At 46.4% G+C, this 23835-nt stretch overlaps 1 protein-coding gene across 1 annotated transcript in view; it reads right to left on the reverse strand.

Moving 5' to 3' along the window:
• ric3 (RIC3 acetylcholine receptor chaperone) overlaps window positions 1-23835 on the reverse strand; it is a 52724-nt gene that overhangs the window by 10204 nt on the left and 18685 nt on the right. Inside the window, exons 2-4 of the mRNA XM_033038513.1 lie at window positions 23270-23487; window positions 2591-2675; window positions 335-428 (exon numbers count right to left, since the gene is read on the reverse strand). Of these exons, the coding sequence (XP_032894404.1) occupies window positions 335-428; window positions 2591-2675; window positions 23270-23452 (362 nt within the window). The 5' untranslated portion in view covers window positions 23453-23487. The remainder of the gene's footprint in view (window positions 1-334; window positions 429-2590; window positions 2676-23269; window positions 23488-23835) is intronic.

The following is a 23835-nucleotide window of genomic DNA, read 5'->3' on the forward strand; positions in this document are numbered from 1 at the left end:
TTCTACATGGCATGCCAATACCAGATCTATCATACCAGCAAACCCAAGTGTGATTAATTTGAATTGCCTTGCCTGCTCTTGATTAAGTCATTAAAGAGACAAAGGGCATGTGAGGTATCTTGGACATAGGTTGGGAGAGATTCTTGGTTAAGGATGGCAGACCCGAATGAATCTTTCGAAACATTTTGGAATCTCATTAGCGAACATGGTATTAAACAAACACAAAAAATGTTTGTGCCAATGGAAACATTCATTGTTTTAAAATTACAAGTTATTTTGTTTCTGAAATTTCACCAACACACCACTTTAAGGGTATTAAGTTATTATTTCTTACTTGTCTGATCCATGTCCCATTTTCGATGCTATTTGCTTCATGGCCACTTCAGTCTCTCTCAGTTTTGCTTGAAGCTGAGCCAGTTCATAATCAGCTGCAAAACATATTCCATGTTGGTACATCATTCCTGGGAGATCTGGTTAAATGAAATACTTCCCACTTTCCCCATTGCCTTCTGTAGTACCATGAGGACTACACTCCTTTAAAGACATTTCCTGAATACATGCCGGATACACACAGTGCCCTCCATAATGTTTGGGACAAAGACCCACCATTTATTTATTTGCCTCTGTAGTCCACAATTTGAGATTTGTAATAGAAAAAATCACACGTGGTTAAAGTGCGCATTGTCAGATATTATTAAAGGCCATTTTTATACATTTTGGTTTCACCATGTAGAAATTACAGCTGTGTTTATACAATGTCCCCCCATTTCAGGCACCATAATGTTTGGGACACATGGCTTCACAGGTGTCTGTAATTGCTCAGGGGTGTTTAAAAGCCTCCTTAATGCAGGTATAAGAGAGCTCGCAGCACCTAGTCTTTCCTCCAGTCTTTCCATCACCTTTGGAAACTTTTATTGCTGTTTATCAACATGAGGACCAAAGTTGTGCCAATGAAAGTCAAAGAAGCCAAAGAAGTGACATCAGCCAAACCTTAGGCTTACCAAAATGAACTGATTGGAACATCATTAAGAAGAAAGAGAGCGCTAGTGAGCTTACTAATAGCAAAGGCACCAGCAGGCCAAGGAAGGCTTCCACAGCTGATGGCAGAAGAATTCTCTCTATAATAAAGAAAAATCCCCAACACCTGCCTGACAGATCGGAAACACTCTTCAGGAGTCTTGTGTGGACTTGTCAATGACCACTGTCCGCAGAAGACATCATGAACAGAAATACAGAGGCTACACTGCAAAATGCAAACCACTGGTTAGCTGCAAAAATAGGATGGCCAGGTTACAGTTTGCCAAGAAGTACTTAAAACAGCAATCACAGTTCTGGGAAAAGGTATTGTGGACAGATGAGACAAAGATTAGCTATTGGCTATAATCTTCCATATTTACATGTAAATGTTTATCAATATGCACTGTCCCTGAAAAATTGAAAATTAAAAATAAGATTAACTTATATCAGAGTGAAGGCAAGAGCAAAATATGGAGGAGAGAAGGAACTGCCCAAGATCCAAATCATACCATCTCATCTGTGAAACACAGTGGTGGGGGTGTTATGGCCTAGGCATGTATGGCTGCTGAAGGTACTGGCTCACTTATCCTCATTGATGATACAACTGCTGATGGTAGTAGCATAATGAATTATGAAGTGGATAGACACATCCTATCTGTTCAAGTTCAAACAAATGCCTCAAAACTCATTGGCCGGCGGTTCATTCTACAGCAAGACAATGATCCCAAACATACTGCTAAAGCAACAAAGGAGTTTTTCAAAGCTAAAAAATGGTAAATTCTTGAGCGGCCAAGTTAATCACCCAATCTGACCCCAATTGAGCATGCCTTTTATATGCTGAAGAGAAAACTGAAAGGGACTAGCCCCCAAAACAAGCATAAGCTAAAGATGGCTGCAATATAGGCCTGGCAGAGCATCACCAGAGAAGACCCCCAGCAACTGGTGATGTCCATAAATCGCAGACTTCAAGCAGTCATTTCATGCAAAGGATATGCAACAAAATACTAAACATGACTACTTTCATTTACATGGCATTGCTGTGTCCCAAACATTATGGTGCCCTCAAATGGGGGGGCTATGTATAAACACTGCTGTAATTTCTACATGGTGAAACCAAAATGTATAAAAATGGCCTTTATTAAAATCTGACAATGTGCACTTTAACCATATGTGATTTTTTCTATTACAAATCTCAAATTGTGGAGTACAGAGGCATATAAATAAAATGATGGATATTTGTCCTAAACATTTTGGAGGACTGTAGATAATGGTGCAGCCGTTTTAGTAACGTTTGCTTTGGTTTTTTGGACTAATTGATGTCTAACGTTAGATTTAAATGAATATTACAAGACAGGCCAGTGAACATCCATTTTTAGTAATCTAATGATGGCCGATTACACTGAATTCATAGATGAATTAAAAAGGAAAATCGATCCTAATGAATATAACACATCCAACAGGAAATGTGATTAGAAATTGATTTGGTCTAAGTCATGGTAGAAAGCTGTAATTGAATTTGTCTATGGTGAAGCATTTGATTGATTCTGGGCAGGTTAACCAATAAAGAACATACTAATTTTACACTTCCCGCTTCCAGTCCGGTTGCCTCCACACCTCGTCCTTGTTTTATGACTCTGGCCGCTACCCGTGGATGAGATCTGAAAGATACAAGATATGTATAAATGCACAATATTTCAGGGAAATGAGGCAATTTGGAAACATACGTGTTCATTATAATGCAAACATATGTGTTCATGCTCATGATATTTCCAAGAATGGGACATTTGGTTCCAGCAGCTTGCTACTTATGCCCCTGTCCCACTTAGGAAACCTGAACGGATACCTCTGGAGACTTTGCGCCACGCCCAAGGTTTCCGTGCGGTTCCTGGAGGTTGCAGGTGGTTGCCAGAGGTTGCAGGTAGTGGAAGCAGGTAGGGAGACTGGCAAAAACCTCTGGGAACGGCACAAAAACCTTGGGTGGGGCACAAAGTCTCCAGAGGTTTCTGTTCAGGTTTCCTAAGTGGGACAGGGCCATTACACTCTCCACGTGACAATGTCGAAGGGAGTAAGGAGACCAGGTGTAGCATTTCACGCAGATATTCTGACATGATCTCCTGGGCTGCTGGTTATATTAATAATCAGTTTTTGAAAGTGAATAATCGATGGTCTGTGTGAACTCGGTGGGCCAAAGGGCCTGTTTCCATGCTATATCTCTAAGCCTAATTAGCCCAAGTGAATATTCTCTTGATCTCAGACTGGATTTCTTCTTTGCTGAAGAGTTGTGAATATAGTTGAATGTAGAGTAATCATTCGTGAATGTCCCCGCTTCTAACCTTGCGATGTAAGGAAGATCTTTGAGGAAGAACTAGTTTAGTTTAGTTTATTATTGTCACGTGTACCGAGGTAGAGAGAAAAGCTTTTTTGTTGCGTGTTATCCAGGCAATAAAAAGACTGCACATGATTATAATCAAGCCGTCCACAATAAACAGATAAAGGCCAGTAAAGTCCGATTAATGATAGTCTGATGATCTCCAATGAGGTAGATGGTAGGTCAGGACTGCTCTTTAGTTGGTGGTAGGATGGTTCTGTAGCCTGATAACAGACGGGAAGAAACTGTCCCTGAATCTGGAGGTATGCATTTTCACACTTGTGTACCTTTTGCCTGATGGGAAAGTGGAGCTGTATATGGTTGGGCATTGGAGATGAGACTGAGGTAAATGGCATGGAAACGGGTTCATCAATGCATTGTGCCCATACTGCCCACCAATCCCTACCTGTATGAACTCCACTTCTGAGCATTCAGCCCATAGCCTTTGATGCCATGACAGTTCAAGTGATCATCTAAATGGGGTTAGTCTGGATCTCAACCAGTTGTTCTTCTTGATAGTCCCTTCCCCAATGCCTAGCTCCCAGCATGTCTTCTAGACTGCCCATTAAATCTAGGATTAAACCCTAGATGCACGGGAGCACCTCAAGGCTGCATGCTCAGCCCCCTGCTGTACTCACTCTACACTCATGACAGCGTAGCCGGACATAGTGCGAACTCCATCATCAAGTTCGCTAACGACACCACTGTTGTGGGACGTATCACTGATGGGGATGAGTCAGAGTATAGAAGATAGATCGACCGACTGACCAAATGGTGCCAGCACAATAATCTGGCCTTCAACACCAGCAAAACCAAGGAACTGATCATAAATGATTGTGGGACTGATTTGGAAGGGGTAGGATGGGGACCCACAGTCCTGTTTATATCAACGGGTCGATGGTGGAAAGGGTCAAGAGCTTCAAATTTCTGGGCGTGCATATTTCTGAAGATCTCTCCTGGTCCGAGAACACTGATGCAATTATTAAGAAAGCACATCAGCGACTCTACTTCCTGAGAAGATTATGGAGAGTCGGTTTGTCAAGGAGGACTCTCTCGAACTTCTACATGTGTACAGTAGAGAACATACTGACCGGTTGCATCGTGGCTTGGTTCGGCAACCTGAGCGCCCAGGAGCGGAAAAGACTACAAAAAGTAGTAAACACTGCCAGGTCCATCATTGGCTCTGACCTCCCTACCATCGAGGGGATCTATCGCAGTCGCTGCCTCAAAAAGGCTGGCAGCATCATCAAGGACCCACACCATCCTAGCCACACACTCATCAAGCACATCCTGGCCACACACTCATCTCCCCATTACCTTCAGATAGAAGGTACAGGAGCCTGAAGACTGCAACGTCCAGGTTCAGAAATAGTTTCCTCCCCACAGCCATCAGGCTATTAAACTCAACTGAAACAAATCTCTGAACACTAATAGACCATTATCTATTTATTTGCACTTTATCTGCTTATTTATTGTTGTGTGTATATATTTATATAATGGTATATGGACTCACTGATATGATATGTTCTGTATTTGTCCGTTGTGCTGATGCAAAGCAAGAATTTCATTGTCCTATCTGGGACATATGACAATAAACTCTCTTGACAACTTGACAGCTTGGCCTTGAGAACAATGGTAGCGAAAGAAACATTTTGGCCAGATGATAGATCATGATTCTGCGGCTGATGAGGATTCACAATGCCCGATGGATGCCATGTTCTGAGCTGCCAGAATTGTTCTGAGTCCATCCCATTTAACACGATCTAAAGTGTCACAAAACATGATGGAGGATATCTCAACGTGAAGCCAGGACATTATAACCACAAAGACTGTGCTGTGGTCATTATCCTTCACCGCTTTCTGCAGCAGATGCATCTGCCGCAGGGGAGATTGGTGAAGGTAATGTTCAATAACTTGTAGTTCCTCTCACTACGCATCTCAGACAGTTCTTCAAGGTTTATTGATGCTACTAAGCCACGATTGCTGACGGATATTGAAGCCTCCCACCTACACTACACTCTCTACCCTTGCTGCTCACAGTACCTCTGTGGGTCGTTCAGTAGCTGAGGGAGACAGTAGGTGGTAATCAGAGGTTTCCTTGGCTGTGCTTCAGCTGTAGCCATGCGAGCTGACGGGGTCTGAAGTCAATGTCCCTGCCACGCGTGTACCATTGTTCTCACATGACGTGTCTGGTGGGATAGTCCTGAAGATGGGACGGGGATAATGATGGAGGAGTCATCACAGGAATAACTCTCCGAGCACACCGTGGTCAAGCTGCTGCTTGACCTGCCTGTAGGATTGGTCTCGCAATGCAGACGAGAGTCCGCAGACGCTTGTGGTGAATATGCGAGTTTGTCTGGGACGAGAGTGAAATGTCTATGTCTGAAGTCGATGCTACATTCCTCTTTGAACATAATGGCATTGGTACAAGTGAAGGGCTTGCAGGCTGCTTCAAACATATGGAGGGTGTAGGGTCATATACCCTCCAATTAATTTGTTTCAACTCCTTCCTCACGTTACTGGTGCCAGTGAAGCTCAGTCACGTTGAACATGCACCAGTTCTATTGTTCAGTCAGCATGTTTTGTTGGCCATTACCAGATCAATTTGCATACCGTTCTGTGCAGCAGTGAATTACTGCCATGGTTCCAAATCCCAATTATATTTGGTTAATTGAAATCATCCATTATATAAATACCATCATTTCACATTCACCCCTTCAAATTGCAAACTGCTCTCTTTCATAACAATTTCCCAAGCCTACCAATTCCCTGGTGCTACTTGACCTTTTCATATTAAAGATCTGTAACCAGGAATAATTCAGTGCATCACCTTCCACCGGATTGACTGCTTTAATTAGCTTGATGTTTTGTTTGAGGAAGTAAACTTTTCTTCACAAATCTAATCAAATGACAGATTCAGGTTTGATCGTTATTTTTTAATTGTGTGCTTCTACAATCTATAATCTTCCAGGGATGTTCCACTTTGAGTCAGTGTAGAAATAAGGGAGCACAGGCATCAGTTGTAATCTTAACTGATAACCTCACTCTCAAGGGGACCATCATCAGATTACGTTGAGATTGATCTGAAGTTATTGCATAGATTGTGTGGTATTAAGGCTATGAAGGTAAAATTAAGAGTGAAATTTGCAGAGGTATAATAACCAAATTAAATTATAATTGGAGATCTTTATTATCCACAAATTGACCCAGCAATGTGTTGTGAGGAAAGGTTGATTTTTTTTGTAGCATTTATTCAGGTCTCCTCTCTCAGTTAATGTACTGTTACTGTTGTGAGGAAACTGGACAACTTGAATTGGCTTTGGATGATGAAGAAGAGAACTGCTAGAAGAATAACCACAGCTGGAATAAGGCACTGCTGGGACTAATGGGTATGTGAATTGACAGCTACAATTATTATTGAGAATTATTATTTTTGCATAGGCACATAGGTTTGCAGGGAATGGAGGGATATGGATTATGTGCAGGCAGATAAATTATGGTCTTGGCATTATGTTTGGCATGTGGGCCAAAGGGCTTATTCGTATGCCGTACTGTTCTATGTTCTATGTTTTACTATTGGCCATGTGGACAGACATGGACAGTGATTTTAAATTAGATCGTCAAATAGGCGCGGTAGTTAAGTTCAGCTTCTTTCATTTAAGGCAGCTGGCAAAGGTGAAGCCCATTCTTGAGCGGCAGCATTTTGAAACAGTAATCCATGCCTTCATCACGTCTAGGCTGGATTACTGTAACGCACTCTATTTTGGAGTTACTCGATCTTCCCTGGCTCGTCTCCAGTTGGTTCAGAATGCTGCTGCTCGCCTTTTAACTGGAACTCGAAAGAGGGAGCACATAACGCCAATTCTGGCCTCCCTCCAGGCGATCTTCCTGGCTGCGGTGTACTTTCGAGTTCAGTTTAAGATTCTTTTATTCATTTTTAAATCTTTAAATGGTCTCGCCCCACCTTACCTCTCTGAGCTGCTTCATCCCTACGCTCCTGCCCGGTGCCTCAGGTCAGCTGATCAGCTGCTCCTGGAGGTACCGAGGTCTAAGCGGAAGCTCAGAGGGGATAGAGCCTTCTCTGTTGCTGCTCCGACATTATGGAACACTCTGCCGTTGCACATCAGACTGTCCATCTTCAAAACCAGTCTTAAAACCCTTTTCTATTCCTTGGCTTTTGACCCTGCATGAGACTTTGCTCCTGTTTTAGTGTTTTTATTGTTTTTATTGTCTTGTAATACATTTTTTTTGTTCATGATTAGTCATGTACAGCACTTTGTTGCAACAGTGGTTGTTTTTAAAGTGCTCTATAAATAGTTATTATTATTATTATTATTATTATTATTATTATTATGTGAATGAGGAGGTTGCAGGGCAGAGTATCGAAGAGGATCTTTGTCAAAGCTCCAAATCTATTTCTGATGAACTTAGCCTGAAGAAGGGTATCGACCCAAAACGTCACCTATCCATGTTCTCCAGAGATGCTGCCTGACCCGCTAAGTTACTCCAGCACTTTGTGTCTCTTGTTGTAAACCAGCATCTGCAGTTCCTTGTTTCTACGAGAAGAGTTTATTGTCGGGGTGCACTTAATTTTTCAGTTCACATGAAACTCACAGAGTAAACAGTATACATACAATAATGATGCCATCCATACAGTATACCAAGGTTCTGAGCTTCACAAGATAGTGACCGACTATTTGATTCTACCACCCTGATGACAATGGCAGAAAGGTACAAATCTATAAAGCAAAATAAAAGGGTCTTTAGAGAAAAAAATTACATGGAGAAAAGTACTTACAATCATCTGCTGTTGTCCATTGATGGATCATAATTAAAAATTAATGGAAAGGAATTTAAATATGTTTTGAAATAGGTTTGTGAGAATAGAGCCATCATTTAGAAATTAAACACTGGTGTAGATCTGATGGACGGGAGGTGTGTCTACACTATGGAATAATACACATTAACCATCAAGCTTTCTTCTTTGTTGCTGGAAGACCTTGAAGACCAAAACATTACGTAAGTAGCAAAACGTCAACTCGGGATTGAAGTGAACCTTGTCCTGATTATACTTCGCTTTGCCCAAGCTGTATAATTCTGTCTGTCTGTCTGTCTGTCTGTCTGTCTGTCTGTCTGTCTGTCTGTCTGTCTGTCTGTCTGTCTGTCTGTCTGTCTGTCTGTCCATCCATCTATTTTTAAAACTCCGTGTGTGTGTGTGTGTGTGTGTGTGTGGGTGTGTGTGTCATTTTGCCTGTGAAACATATCTCCTAGAAAATCAGACGCCGAGACGTGAAAATGTTTACATATTTCAGTAGAGATTTTCCTTGTGATTTTAGAAATCCACTCCTCTGTACATTTGGTACATTATTTTACCGACGTTTTAATTAAAATTGTTGACCAATCTGACCGCTGCCCAGCTGCTGACGTTACAATGACAGTGACATTTTTACATCTTCTGGTAGAAATTTTCCTTATGATTTCAAGTCGCATTCTCCCTGCGGGGGAATGCGACTTTTATGTCGTATTCCCCTTCTCTGCCTCCGTCTGCACTGAGGCCTAATGGCGGAGCTGGCGACCTCGAGGCTCAGGAGGCAGAGCCCGCCAGGACTCGCACTGAGCTCGCTCCCGTGAGGACGGCCCGGCTCGGGGCTGGAACAGGGCTTCCGTGAGGGGCTGTGACGCTACCGTGAGGACGGCCGGCCCGAGGAAGGAACGGTGCTCCCGTCGGAGTGGCCGAGCTCGGGGAGGTACGGCGTTCCCAGCCCGAGGGTGGAGCGGCGCCCGGTCGGGGCGGCCCAGCCCGAGGGAGGAGCGGCGCCCGGTCGGGGCGGCCCAGCCCGAGGGAGGAATGGCGCCCGGTCGGGGCGGCCCAGCCCGAGGGAGGAGCGGCGCCCAGTCGGGGCGGCCCAGCCCGAGGCTGAGACAGTAACGGCACTCACGTGAGGGCGATCCGGCTCGGGGCTGGAACGGTGCTCCGGTGGCTTGCACGGTGTTCTGGCGGCGGTGGCCTGAGTCCGGGGTTCGGCCGCGGGCCAGCGGCTGTGTCAGCAGGACTGGTGAGCGGCAGCTTCGACCACCCCGGGCCGCGGTGTTTGAGCCGCGGGACAGTTGTAACATCGCCCGGGGGGTATCGCCTCAGCGCAGAAGGAGAAGAGGAGGGAAAAGACTGGAGACCTAAGACTTTTGCCTCCATCACAGTGAGGAGATGTTGGGTGGACTCACTGTGGTGGATGTTAATATGTGTTTATTGTTGTTTTTTATTGTATTGTATTGTATGTATGACTGCTTCAATTTCGCTCAGACTTCGGTCTGAATGACAATAAAGGCTATCTAATCTAATCTAATCTAATCTAAAAATCCAATCCCCTATAAATTTGGTCCGTTTATTTACTAAAATATTTACTATAATTTATCACCAAATTTTTATTTTTACTAAAATTTATCACCAAACTGACATTTAAAAAAAATATTAAGGTTGCCCAGCTGCTGACCTCACAATGCATTTCCTCGTGCCCCCCCCCTCCCTCCGCTCTGGATTAATGCAGCTGTTGTCAACGTGCATGTGCAGTTTTCCACAAGGTACGTTAGCCCCCCCGACCTCGTTCTTCAAAAGGCGCAGAAAGATCGAGAACGTTCTGTAGCAAAGATCCTACAGCTCAGCTCCGCTCTAGGATCTTTGTTCTGCAGATCTCAAGGTCAGATGCGCCCACGCGCTGAAGAAGCTTCTCCTCACTGAAGCTCGTGAAGCCACGCCCCTCCCATCCCATCCCCCGCCCGCTCACTCAGCTGCCGGTTTCCAGAGAGTCAAGCCAGTTCTGTCTCTCTCCGCATTTCGCAGCCCACTCACTCGCCCCTCTCCCTCTCTCTCCCCCCTCTCTCCACCCCGTCCCCACCCTCCCTCCCCTAAACCCCCTTCCCCCCTCCCATCCACACCTTCCCCTCCCCTACCCCCTTCCCCTCCCCATCCCCTCCCCCACCCCCTCCACTACCCCCTCTCCCCCCACCTCCCACCTCTCCTCCTCACTTCCCCCCCTCCCCTCCCCTCCCCCTCCCTTCCCTTCTTTCCCCCTCTCTCTCTCTCCTCCCCTCTCCCCTCCTCCCCCACCCTCTTCCCCTCACCTACCCTCCCTCTCCTCCACCTCCTCCCCCACTCTCCTCCACTCCCCTCTGCCTCTGTCTCTGCCCCTCTCTCTTGTCTCTGCCCCTCTCTCTCTGTCCCTGCCCCTTCTGTCTCTGCCCTCACTCTCTACCCCCCCCCCCTCTCTAGACGCGCCTGCGAGTTGGGGGCTTTGCATCAGTGGATAGGGCGGTTATGGGTAAAAGGAGCAAATGAATAATATTAATATAATATCAAGTAGTTAGCATGTGTGTGGGTGTGGGTGTGGTTAGTGTGTGTGTGTGTGACGCCGCATGCCGCCCCCCCCAAACCCCCCCCCCCCCCGCAACCGCGCGTAGGGGGAACAAATATACTTTCTAGTATACTTTTAAAACTGTGTGTGTGTGTGTGTGTGTGTGTGTGTGTGTGTGTGTGATTTCGCTTTTGAAACGCATCTCCAGACGCCGAAACGGGGAAATGTTTACATATTTTAGTAGAGATTTTCCTTATGATATTAGAAATCCACTCCTCTGTAAATTTGGTCAATTATTTCCCCGACTTTTTAATTAAAATTGTTGACCAATCTGACTATATTTAAGAGGGAGTTAGTTGTGGCCCTTGTGGCTAAAGGTATGGAGAGAAGGCCCGAATGGCCTACTCCTGCACCTATTTTCTATGTTTCTGTTTCTATGACCTTTTTTTAAAATCTGACTGCCGCCCAGCTGCTGACGTTACAATAACGGTGAAATCTTTACATATTCTGGTAGAAATTTACCTTATTTTTAATTTTTTAAAAAAAATTAGAAGTATAATGCATTGGTACAAAAATTATGTTAACATATTACATTCTCTGTACAATTTAAAAAAAAATTTTTTTAACGAGAGAAGTGTGAAAAGAGAGAGGAAAAAGAGGTTGTGAAAAGTGAAGAATAGACTAGTGAGCATGAGTGAAAAACAGATTAGAAAAAAGTGAAAAAAAGGAATAAGTGAAGAAGGAAAGCAGGAGGGAGATTATTCATTCGCCACAAGGAGATGAATTTTTTATATTCTAAATCATCTTTCACCATACCTGAAACGTTTAGTTTTCATGATACTATGACACCACATGAATCCAATAAATCGATAAATGGGGACCAACACATTAAGAATTGGTCTTGTTTGTCTATTAGGAGGTCTCATTTCTTCAAAATGTGCTGTGTCCAGCATATTACTAATCCACATTTTAAATGTTGGTATATTAGCATTTTTCCAAAATTTAAGTATAAGTTTTTTTGCTGTTATTAACCCATAATTGAAAAATGAGTTTTGGTGTGTATTTAATTTGTTCCCATCTCCACTTACTCCAAATATAATCATTTCAGTGTTAGGTTCTATTTTTGTCTTAAATAGCTGTGAGAATATATCAAATATGTCACACCAAAATTTATAAAGTTTTGTACAAGAGACAAATGAGTGCGTAATATTGACATTTTGAGAAAGACATTTATCACAAATGGGAGAAACATTTGGATAAAATTTATTCAACCTAGTTTTGGAATAATATAATCTATGTAATATTTTAAATTGATTTAAATTATGTCTAGCGTTGATCGAACATTTATGTATATGTATCAAATATTTTTCCCATGTTTCTATTGAGATTTTTGTCATTAATTCTTTTTCCCAGTCTTCTCTAATTGCCTCTTTTGATGATAATTCTATGTTTAAAATACTGTTATACAAGTATGATATTAATTTTTTTGACTCCGCATTGATATTCATTACTTCTTCCAGTGGGTCTAAAATTATACTTTGGAATCTTGGTATATATTTCTTCATAAAATCACATACCAGTAGGTATTTAAAATATTGATTGTTATTCAATTTAAATTTTGATTTTAGTTGTTGGAATGATAATAAATTTCCCAATTCATACAAGTCACCTACCTTTTTAATTCCCACTCTTTCCCATTGTTTATATGTTTTATCCATACCAGATGGTTTAAATACTGGGTTATTCACTATCGGTGTTAGCACTGATAAGTTTCTTCATTTTAAAGTTAATTTTATTTGTTTCCAGATTCGTATTGTATTTTGTATAATTGGGTTCTTCTTATATAACATATTATTCAGCTTTATTGGGGAAAAGATTATCGCTCCTAAATCGTAGGGGACGCAATCCTCTTTCTCCATTCTTATCCATTCCAACTGTTGAGCAAAACTATCCAACCAATAAATGATATTCTTAATATGTACTGCCCAATAATAGTATAGAAAATTAGGTAGTGCAAATCCCCCCACCTCTTTGAGTTTGCACAAGTGATTTCTTTTAATTCTATGTGCTTTATGATCCCAAATAAAATTAATAATATTCGAGTCTAATTTTGGTATATATATTTGTATAGATTGGAATAAATATATTATTTGTGGTAGCGCTATCATTTTTATAGCGTTTATTCTGCCGAATAATGATAGTGGGAGCGTTTAATAATGGTATAAAATTAGCGTTAAATAATGATTTATATCTTCTAGTAACTTGAATACCCAAATACTTAAATTTTTCCGTTGCAATTTTAAATGGAAATTTTAATAGGTGATTCGCTTTCTGGGGTTTTAATTACATAATTTCACTTATGATTTACCTTATGATTTCAAAAATCGACTCCTCTGTAAATTTGGTTAATTATTTATTGAGTTATTTACCAAACTTTATCACCAAACTGACATATTTAAAAAACGGCTGCCAAGCTGCTGACCTCACAATGCCTTGGCTCGTGACCCCGCCCCCCCCCCCCCCCGCCGCTCTGGATTAATGCAGCTGCTGTCAATGTGCATGTGCAGTTTTCCACGAGTTACATTACCCCCCCCCCGTTCCTCAAAAGGCACAGAAAGAACGAGAAAGTTCTGCAGATTCCACCGGCGCTCAAGCGCTGAAGAAGTTTCTCCTCGCGGCCGGCGCGGCTTGTGAAGCCACGCCCCTACCTCCAGCTGCGGGTTTCCAGAGAATCTGGCCGGTTTTCTCTCTCTCCGCTTTTCGCAGCCCACTCACTCGCCCGGCTCCCCTCCACTCCAGGGCCGGCGTTAAGCCGATTTGACCGATTGCTCCCAATTGGGCCCCGCGCCTAATGGGGGCCCCGCACTAATGTTCAGTATTTCGTACGGAAATACGAATTCTCTTTGTTAAATAAAGATTTTTTTAAATTCGCCATCCGGATTTTTTTTAAACGAACAGGCATAACAACCGCTGCACGGCCATCATACACAAACGATTTGTTAACTAGTGCTGTTAGCACTTCTTAACGGTAAGTAGTTAACACCTTGTTATGCGATGTCATGAATCTGCATCTATCCACATTCCTCAGTAAATGTTATAGTGTTTTGAACAAGTATTAATGACGCCGTGTTCAAAAGGGAACTGCAGATGCTGGAATATCGAAGGTACACAAAATTGCTGGGGAAACTCAGCGGGTGCAGCAGCATCTATGGAGCGAAGGAAATAGGCGACGTTTCGGGCCGAAACCCTTCTTCAGACTCATTTAATGACGCTGTGTTCCTTTGAATAAAATTCACGCGGCGTCATTAATACTTGTTTAAAACACAATTACATTACTGAGGAATGTAGATCGATGACACGTTGAGAATTTCATTTAACTCACCATCATGAGTGAGGGCCCCGGACCGCGAGAAGGGGCTTCTTCCTGGTGTGCAGGTTAGTCATTCACCTACCGACCCACGTTGTGTCTCTCTGTCTTTTGCTCACTCCCTCCCTCCCACTTTCTCTCGCGCTCTCTCTCCCGCTCCCCGTCTCGTCTCTCTCTAGCTCTCCTACTCCCTCTCTATCACCCTGTCCCCTCAGCATTCCCGGAATCATTGATGTTTAGCGGTAGACAAAAATGCTGGAGAAACTCAGCTGGTGAGGCATTCGCCTGGCCCGCTGAGTTCCTCCAGCACTCTGTGTTTTTTGTTTGGCTCTGAAGTTGAAGGTGGCTCAGCGGGACGGGCAGCGGCTCTGGGGAGAGGGTTGTGTTTCTGGTCGAGACCCTTCTTCAGACAATCACAAGTACTCTCACCGACGCGAGTTCAGTTCGGTCTGAAGAAGGGTCTTCTCTCCAGAGTCGCTGCGCTGCCTGTCTGCTGAGTTACTCCAGCTTTATGTCTATCTTCAATTTCAGAGAAATACAATTTCTCACGGGTGGCTTATAACGTCTCTAAACCCCTCTGGGACCCTCTGAACACCTCTAAACCCCCTCTAGCCCCCCTATTTCCCTCTATTCCCCTCTAAACAATTGTAAACACACCTGAACCCATCTGAAGCCCTCTAAACATCTCTAAACCGTTTAAACCCCCTAAGGCCGGCCATGCACGCACACACACAGACGCATACACACAAACACACACACTCAGGCACACAGACACAGAGACACAATCGCATACACTCATAAACACACACACACACACACACACACACACATTCAATCTTTCAAAATGCCGCTCATTTTATTAGATGTGTGACACTTTCATATAGTTTTTCAAAATTTTAGTATATCAAGCATTTAATGTTTTTTTTGGTTAAAGACGAGCATACTACACGAAATATAAACATACATAAATTTTTACTTTTCTAGAGTAGGGGCCCCGCCATCAATTTTCTAATTGGACCCCGCAATTCCTAGCACCGGCCCTGCTCCACTCCCCCCCTCTCCTCCCACCCTCTCTCCCCTCTCCTCTCTAACCATCACAGGAGACGACCTCCTCTCTGTCTCCCCGGCCCGATCGTCTGTAACGCTGGTGGGTGGGCTTCCCCATGCGGAAGCCATGATTGGCCGGTCATCCGCTGCTTTTGGCAGTCCTCAGCAAAGCCTATAGCTCGCTATAGGATCTTTGGTCCTAAGATCGCTCCGGGCCTCGCCCCACTCCTCTCTCTCTCTCCCCCCCTCCTCTCTCTCCCCCCCTCCTCTCTCTCCCCCCCTCCTCTCTCCCCCTCCTCTCTTTCCTCCTCTCTCTCCCCCTCATCTCTCTCTCTCCCCCCTTCCTCTCCCCCCTCCCCTACCCTCCCTCCCCTCCACCCCGTCCCCCACCCTCCTTCCCCTAAACTCCCTTCCCCTCTCCCAACCACACCCTCCGTTCCATCCCCACTCCCTCCCCTCCACACCCCTGCCCTCACCCCCTCCCCTACCCTCTTCCCCTCCACCCCCACAAATGAATAATATTAATATAATATCAAGGGGGGTAGTTAGCGTGTGCGGGGGGTAGTTAATGTGTGTGTGGGGGTGGTTAGTGTGTGCGCGTGACGCCGCATGCCGTGGATTTGTGTGTGTGTTTCTTTTTTTGTCTTTGCTTCACGTCTCCTCGAAAACACGACGCGCTGACGGTGACATTTTTACTTATTCCGATAGAGATTTACCTCATGATTTCAAAAGTCGCCTCATCTGAAAATTTGATTCATTATTTCTTCAGTTATTTCTTAAAATTGTTCACAAATCAGAAATATTTTTTAAAGCTAATGAGCTGATGACGTCTCAATGGCTCTGCTCCTCGCGGCCTGCTGGGCAGAGGTTTCCACGAGTTACGTAACTCCCCCCCCCGATTTGCAGTCATTTTGTCGCCTCCCGCTCGCAGTCGACTCACACTCGGCCAGCCATCCGCAGCGCCCAGCCCGCCCGCCCGCAGCCCAGCCCTCCCCCCCAGGGCTCTGGATTGAAGCCGCTGAACACGCAGTAATTTGTTTGGGCTTCCGAGGGTTTCAGAGGTCCTGCGAGGTCCCTAGAGCTGCCGAGGCCCGCCGCATGCTTGCAGTCGGCCCCGTCCGTGCCACCCGTAAAAACCGAGTTCAAAACCCCCTCTCCCATCCCCCTCCCCCCCATCCTCTCCACCTCTCTCATCCCCCACCCCCCTCCACCCATCCCCCCAGTCCATTCCTCCCCCCCACCGACCAAATCACCCCCATCCACCTTCCCTTCTCCCTCTCCTTTCCCCCCTCTCCCCCTCTCTATCCCCCCCCCTCTCCTCTCCCACTCTCCTCTCCCCCTCCCCCCTCCTATTCCCCTCTCACCCCTCTCCTCAACCCCCCCTTCTTCTCATCCCCTTCCCCCTCCTCCTTTCCTCTGCCCACTCTCTGCCCCTCGAGATAGGGCGGGGATGGGGTAAAAGGAGCCAATGAAAAATTTATAATATTATATCAAGGGGGGTTGTTAGTGTGTGTGTGTGTGGGCGGGATTAGTGTATGTGAGGGGGGGGTTAGTGTGTGTGTGACGCCGCAAAACGCCCCCCCCCCACCCCGCAACCGCACGTTGAGGGGACGGGATCCAACAGGTCCCCCTTGGTCTAGTATATAACTAATACTCTCATCTTGTTCCTTGCTTTTTTTTAACATTTGCGCAAAAACGGTACACGATAGCGCTACGACTTTTTGCCACTTTACTCAACATTCTACTGTGCTGCAAGTGCAACACGTTTTGCTCCAAACGGTGGTATATTTTAAAAGTTATTAAGGTTTAAAAATCTTAAAAACCACGCATGCGCAGATTGGTCTCCTCTCCTGTCAGTCACCACCGGAATGGCGACGCCCCTTCCTGCACCATTGCCACACTGATTGGCCGCGTCCGCTGTCAGTCGGTCAGCAGCAGCCGGAGAACGGTGCGACCTCTGCCAGCGCGGCCGTAGCTGCTGGTGCTCCGGGGCCGCGCCGAGGATCCCGAGGGCTAGGCGCTGAGCCTGGCTCTGAGAGCGCCGTCGGCTGATGCTCCTCCGGGGCACGCAAGGAGCAGCAACCTGTAGGGAGGTGAGGAGGGAGAGTGGGGCAGGAGGGTAGATATTGGGATAGGAGGGGGGTAGGGAGAGGAGTTATGGAGGGAGGGAGTGACTGAGTGTAGGGGATAGGAGAGGTGAGGGATGGATTGGGGGAGGGGAAGAAGAGAGGGAGGTGAAGAGGGAGAGTGAGGGAGGAGGGGGAATATAGGGAGAGGAGGGGGAGTGGGGAGGTAGGGAGTGGGAAATAGAGGGAGAGGATGGCAGTGGGGGAGGTGAGGAGGTTTAGCGGGGGGATAGGGGAGGTGAGAAGTGGGGGAGGTGGGGCATATAGGGATAAGAGGGGGTAGGGAGGGAGTGACTGACGGTAGGGGAAAGGAGAGGTGAGGGAGGGATTGGGGGAGGGGTGAAAGAAAGGAGAAAGAAGAGGGAGGGTGAAGAGGAGGGGGAGAGAGTGCTGGGGATGAGGGTAAATCCGGAAGTGGCGGCGCTGTGAAACGGCTGCGGCTCGCCTGCAGTCTGTCTGTTTTTACTTTTTTGTGTTGTTTTTTTTGTCTAGTTCAGTTAAATTTTTGGTTATTAGGTGGTGTGTGGGGGTGAAACAGGGCTTTCTGTCTCTCCCTTCGGGGGAATGCGACTTTTTTGTCGTATCCCCCTTCTCTTCCCCCGCCTGAGCTGAGGCCTAATGGCGGAGCTGGCGGCCTCCAACCTGCGACCAACCTCGAGGATCCGGAGGTAGAGCCAGCGAGGCTGGCCGTCTTCGAGCTGCGGCGACGTTCGGGCAGCGGCACGACTCGGCGCTCCGGCGAGGGCGGACGGCGCGGGGCTGAGACACTCCCGTGCGGGCGGCGCGGCTACCGGCTGGAAGGCGCTCCCGTGAGGGCGGCCTGGGTCCCGGCTGGAGGGTGCTCCGGTGTGGGCGGACCGGCTCCCGGCTGGAAGGTGCTCCCGTGTGGGCGGACCGGCTCCCGGCTGGAAGGTGCTCCCGTGTGGGCAGCCCGGTGCGGGGCTGAGACGTTGCCGTGTGGGCGGCCCGGTGCGGGGCGGAGACGGTGCTCCGGTGGCTGAGGCGGCGTTCTGGCGGCAGCGACCTGAATCCGGGGCTTGGCCGCGGGCCAGTGGACGACATAGTCGGGAGCTCGCGGGTCTCATGCTGGTGCCTGTTTTCCGGAGCTCCCGTGGCAACAGCTGCGTCCACTGGACTGGAGGGCGGCAGCTTCGACCACCACCGGGCCGCGGAGCTTGAACCGCGGGACTGACTTACCATCGCCCGGTGGGGTATCGCCTCAGCGCAGAGGGAGAAGAGGAGGGAAGAGACAGTAACTCTAAGGCTTTTGCCTCCATCACAGTGAGGAGGTGCTTGGTGAACTCACTGTGGTGGATGTTAATTTGTGTTTATTGTGTGTTGTTATTATTACATGTATGGCTGCAGGCAACAGCATTTCGTTCAGACCGAAAGGTCTGAATGACAAATAAAGGATTCAATTCAATTCAATTCAATTACGCAGGTTTAAACAAAACTAGACTGTCCAAGATGGCCTGTTTCCGTGCTGTAATTGTTATATGGTTATATTGCAGGCAGGAGGGACTAAGGGAAAAAAGTTGTTCGGCGCGGACTTGTAGGGCCGAGATGGCCTGTTTCCGTGCTGTAATTGTTATATGGTTAATTCAAATGAGCCGCGCCAGCGCAGTTGGGGGCTAAGCGTGAGTGGTGGAATGTTGCATTGGGGGAATGGGTTGCTTTGGGGGACCAGACCTCCCATGTGACAGGGACCCAACGGGTCCCACTTAGTCTAGTTTTGTTTAAACCTGCGGTAAATATTGGCCATGAAACATGTGTTGTCTCCTTCACTGGTCAAAGTATTAAATCAAAGAATCATCATATCGATTGAGTGTTATCATTCCTAACATGCTTCATCTGCCCATATTTGCTGATGTCTGCTCTCTCCTATTTTTACAGTGACTCAAAGTGGAACTTCTCTGACGTATTGATTGAATCGGAGTGAAGTTCCTTTCTCCCGACGTAATGTACACGACAGAAAAGATAGCTTCAATCTACCTGAGGTTTTGAGAATTATCAATTACCTTCTCTCATAACAGCTCTAGTATAATCTCTCTGCAATAAACAACAAAATGTTGCTAGTGTAGAGGCACCAAATGTGGTGAATAAACGGTTGCTTTATTCAGGTGTTACATGTAAGTTTGGTCCACTAACATAATTGTAATAGATGCTGCAGCTGAGCGAGGGTGTTGTCTCCGGCTCAGCTACCTGTCGACTGGGGTGATCTTAAGGTAAGATATGCTTATGTAGCAGAACAGTCCCCTCCGGCGGCATCCAGGTGCAGCGCATAGTTGACGGCTACATCCATAGCGGTCATTACAGTAGAGCTGCACCCGGACGCCGCTTTGGGCCCACCACCGCGGTCGGCTGCTCGCCTTCCGCCAGTGACGTGCATGTTTTAACGAACCTTTTATGCCTGAACTACCTGTGGCGTCAGCTGATATACATACCACTTCTGGTCGAACCCTCGTCAGTGGTTACGAGGGCTGTCACATAACGTCATGGGTTAAGGGGAGTGTCCTGCTACATAAGCATCTCATCTTGAGATCACCCCAGTCGACAGGTAGCTGAGCTCGAGACAACACCAGTTTTCCAGCACAACTTTCCCACACTGGACAATTTGAACTTTTCTACCACTTGATTGCTCACTGTAGTTTGTTTTCACTTATTTACACTGTATCACCACGCTGGGTTTAGCAATCAGCCCATTTATTTATTTATTTATTTATTTTCTTCACCTTTGTTTGCATTGTTGCCGACGCCTCCCAGCGTTGCTGGGTGCCGTATTTCTCAGGACACGATACCCTGCTGGTCGAGGAGATGCGACTGTGTCTCATCCATCCGGCGGCTTTTGTATGGGTCTCCTCGCACCCCTCGGCATACGGCCGGGATGGCCCACAGCCGGAGCGTCAACTGCGCCCGCGGGCCCCACCGTCCCAACCCACGGCAGGGGTGCCTCCGACCCACAACAGGAGCCGCCCTCGACCATGCTTGCGCACCTTCTTGATTTGATTTGATTTAATTTATTGTCATTGTCTTCAATGAAGACAATAGACAATAGGTGCAGGAGCAGGCCATTTGGCCCTTCGAGCATGGCTGATCATGGCTGATCATCGAAAGAGTCAACAAAATTATTTTTCCCTTAGTCATACAAATAAAATTAAATTAAAAAAACACAAAACACAGAACACAGTAGTCCACAACACAAACATCCCCACACGGCACCAAAGTTCCCCACTGTGAGGGAAGGAACCATAGTCCAGTCAACCTCCTCGCCGATGTTCCCCAATGTTCACCCTTGGTCGGGGCCTCCCGAGCCCCCCGTAGTCGCCGCTACGGGCGGCCCGATGTTCAGGCCCTCTCGCCGGGAACCTCTCGTCGGCCACCTTCCACCGGAGTCCGCGGCTCCCGATGTCCACAGGCCGTGCTGGGCGGAGATTCGCGCTGGCTACCCCCGTCAAAGAGTCCCAGGACTCCGCGCTGTTAAAGTCAGCGCCGCCTGCGTTAGGTGCTCTGCACCCACAGCTCCACGATGTTGGAGCAGCGGCCCAGCACTCCGGAGCTCCAAGCGGGGATCCCAGGAAGGCCCCGCTGCTCCGCCATGTTTCCAGCGCCTCGCCGCCGCTGCTGAAGCTCTGGTCCGATCCCGGCAGGAAAGGCCACGCCAATCCAGTTGGTAGGCTGCGGGGGGGGGGGGGGGGGGGGGGCGAGGACGCGACTCTTATAATAGCCGCATCCTCGCCAGGAAGCTACTGAAGGACGGTTTTACCCTTACCCTACTCGCTTCCCCCCACATAAAATACCAGAAAAAAAACCTAAAAATCAAAAAAAACACTCTAAACATAACAAAATTTAAAAAGACAGCCAGACTGTGGGCGGAGGCAGCTAGTAATAGCACCACCGGATGTCTTGTAGAAGGTTAGCACGTTCTATTCCTTCCTCCAGTTCTGGGGGAGGTCCTGTGGCATCAGCTGATAGACGGACCACTTATGGTCGAACACTCGTCAGTGGTTACGAGGGCTGTCACGTGACATCATGGGTTAAGGGGAGTACCCTGCTACATAAGCATATCTCACCTTGAGATCACCCCAGTCGACAGGTAACTGAGCTCGAGACAACACCAGCAGCAATGACAATTATGTTAGTGGACCAAACTTACATGTAACACCTGAATAAAGCAACTGTTTATTCACCACGTTTGGTGCCTCTACAATAGAAATATTAGAAAAAGTTGGAGCAAGAATAGGTGACCTTGTCCTGAGACTGCACTGCCATTCAACATGATTCGTGGCTAAACCTCTATCTCAATACTGCTCTCTCCCCCTACTCCATGGTGACTATAATCCTCCTTGGTTCCTCTATCCCTTCCAAATCCCACATTTGACCTTATGTCTGGGATGTTACTTGCAATATCTGTGGTGATGCTAATTATCTTTATCTGTCATCTTGTTTATCTGAAGAAGGGTCTCGACCTGAAATGTCATCCATGTCGTTCTAAGATGCTGCCTGACCTGCTGAGTTACTCCAGCACTTTGTGTTCTCTTGTTTTCTATTATTGATTTAGAAACAGAGAAAGATAGAAAAATAGGTGCAGGAGTAGGCCATTTGGCCCTTCGAGCCAGCACCGCAATTTGACCATGGCTGATCATCTAAAATCAGTACCCCATTTTTGCCTTTTCCCCATAATCCCTTGATTCCTTTGGCCTTAAGAGCTAAATCTAACTCTCTCTTGAAAACATCCAGTGAATTGGCCTCCACTGCCATCTGTGGCAGAGAATTCCACAGATTCACAACTCTCTGGGTGAAGAATGTTTTCCTCAGCTCAGTCCTAAATGTCCTACCCATTTATCCACATTATACTGCATCTGCCATGCACCTGCCCACTCAGCCAACCTTATAAGTCACCCTGCAGCTTCATAGCATCCTCATTGCAACTCACACTGCCACCCAGCTTTGTGTCATCCGCAAACTTGGAGATGTCACATTTAATTCCCTTGACTAAATCGTTAATATATATTGTAAATACTGGGGTCCCAGCACCGAGGCTTGCGACACCCCACTAGTCACTGCCTGCCATTCTGAAAATGACCCGTTAATTCCTACTCTTTGTTTCCTGTCTGCCAACCAGCTCTACCCATGTCAATATCCCTACCCCAATACCATGTGTTATAATTTTGCACACTCATATCTTGTGTGGGACTATTAAAGGCTTTTTGGAAGTCCAGATACACCAATCCACTGGCTCTCCCTTATCCATTCTACTTGTTACATCCTCAAAAAATTCCAGAAGATTAGACAAGCATGATTTCCCCTTCATAAATCCATGCTGACTTTGACCGATCCTGTCACTACTTTCCAAATGCGCTGCTATAACTTCTTTAACAATCGATTCAAGCATCTTCCCCACTATCGATGTAAAGCTAACTGGTCTATAATTCCCCATTTGGGATTACATTGGCTACCCTCCAGTCCACAGGAACTGATCCAGAGTCGAGAGAACATTGGAAAATGATCACCAATGCAACCAAGATGTCTAGGGCTGCCGCCTTGAGTACTGTGGGATGCAGACCATTGGACACTGGGGATTTATCTGCCGTCAGTCCCAACAGTTTACCTAACACCATTTCCTGACTAATGTGGATTCCCTTCAGTTCCTCCCTCCCACTAGATCCTCGGTCCCCTAGTATTTCTGGGAGATTGTTTGTGTCTTCCTTAGTGAAGACAGAACCAAAGTACTCGTTTAACTGTTCTGCCATTTCTTTGTTTCCCATTATAAATTCACTTGTCTCGGATTGTATGGGACCTACATTTGTCTTCCTAGACTCATATTTCGGGATCATCATTAGTTACATGGTTCCTCCCACTTTTGAACTTTTCTCCCATTTGAATCGTTGATGTTACCAGGAGATCCCACAATGCAAGAAATAAGAATATCAGAATCACAATTACAGCTATTTCCAATAGACTTTCCCTGAAGTATTTCAGTAGATAGTTACAGTACCTTAAAGAGGATGTACAGAATGTACATAAGCAATCCAAATCCATACACTGGTATGATCTGAGCCATGAAACTTTTGTTGCCCCCGCCACCATTTCCACCCTTTGCTTTGGCAATGGAATCGGCCAGATGGGACTTGGGCGGGTGAGGATGTGCCGGCCATGGCGGCTTGGCCCTTGAAACCATTGGCTTCTGTGTATTGGGAGGTCGACTGGGTCTTACTGAAAAAAACACAAAAATATTAATGAAATCATTTTGAGTTTGATTTGCATTGGCAAGTTTCAGTTTGTTTAATACATACGTTTTCACATTTGCTAACCAATCTCTATCTTTTCATCAATGGTGCCTCATTTGGCAAGACTCTACACTCTAGGCTGTGGAATCACAGAAGCTGTGAGATGGATGGGTGGTTGGTAATGGGAAAGTCTAGGATCACGGCATCTAAGCATTAACTGGAGTGCAGGTCAGTAAATCGCAGAGTATAGACTAACCACGGAAGTTGAAATAATTGTCTGCATGATTAAGAATTCCCCAGCAGCTGCAAACTAACATGTGTCCTTCCAGAGGCA

This window comes from Amblyraja radiata, chromosome 20 (assembly GCF_010909765.2).
Source record: "Amblyraja radiata isolate CabotCenter1 chromosome 20, sAmbRad1.1.pri, whole genome shotgun sequence".
In the NCBI taxonomy this organism is placed as follows: Eukaryota; Metazoa; Chordata; class Chondrichthyes; order Rajiformes; family Rajidae; genus Amblyraja; species Amblyraja radiata.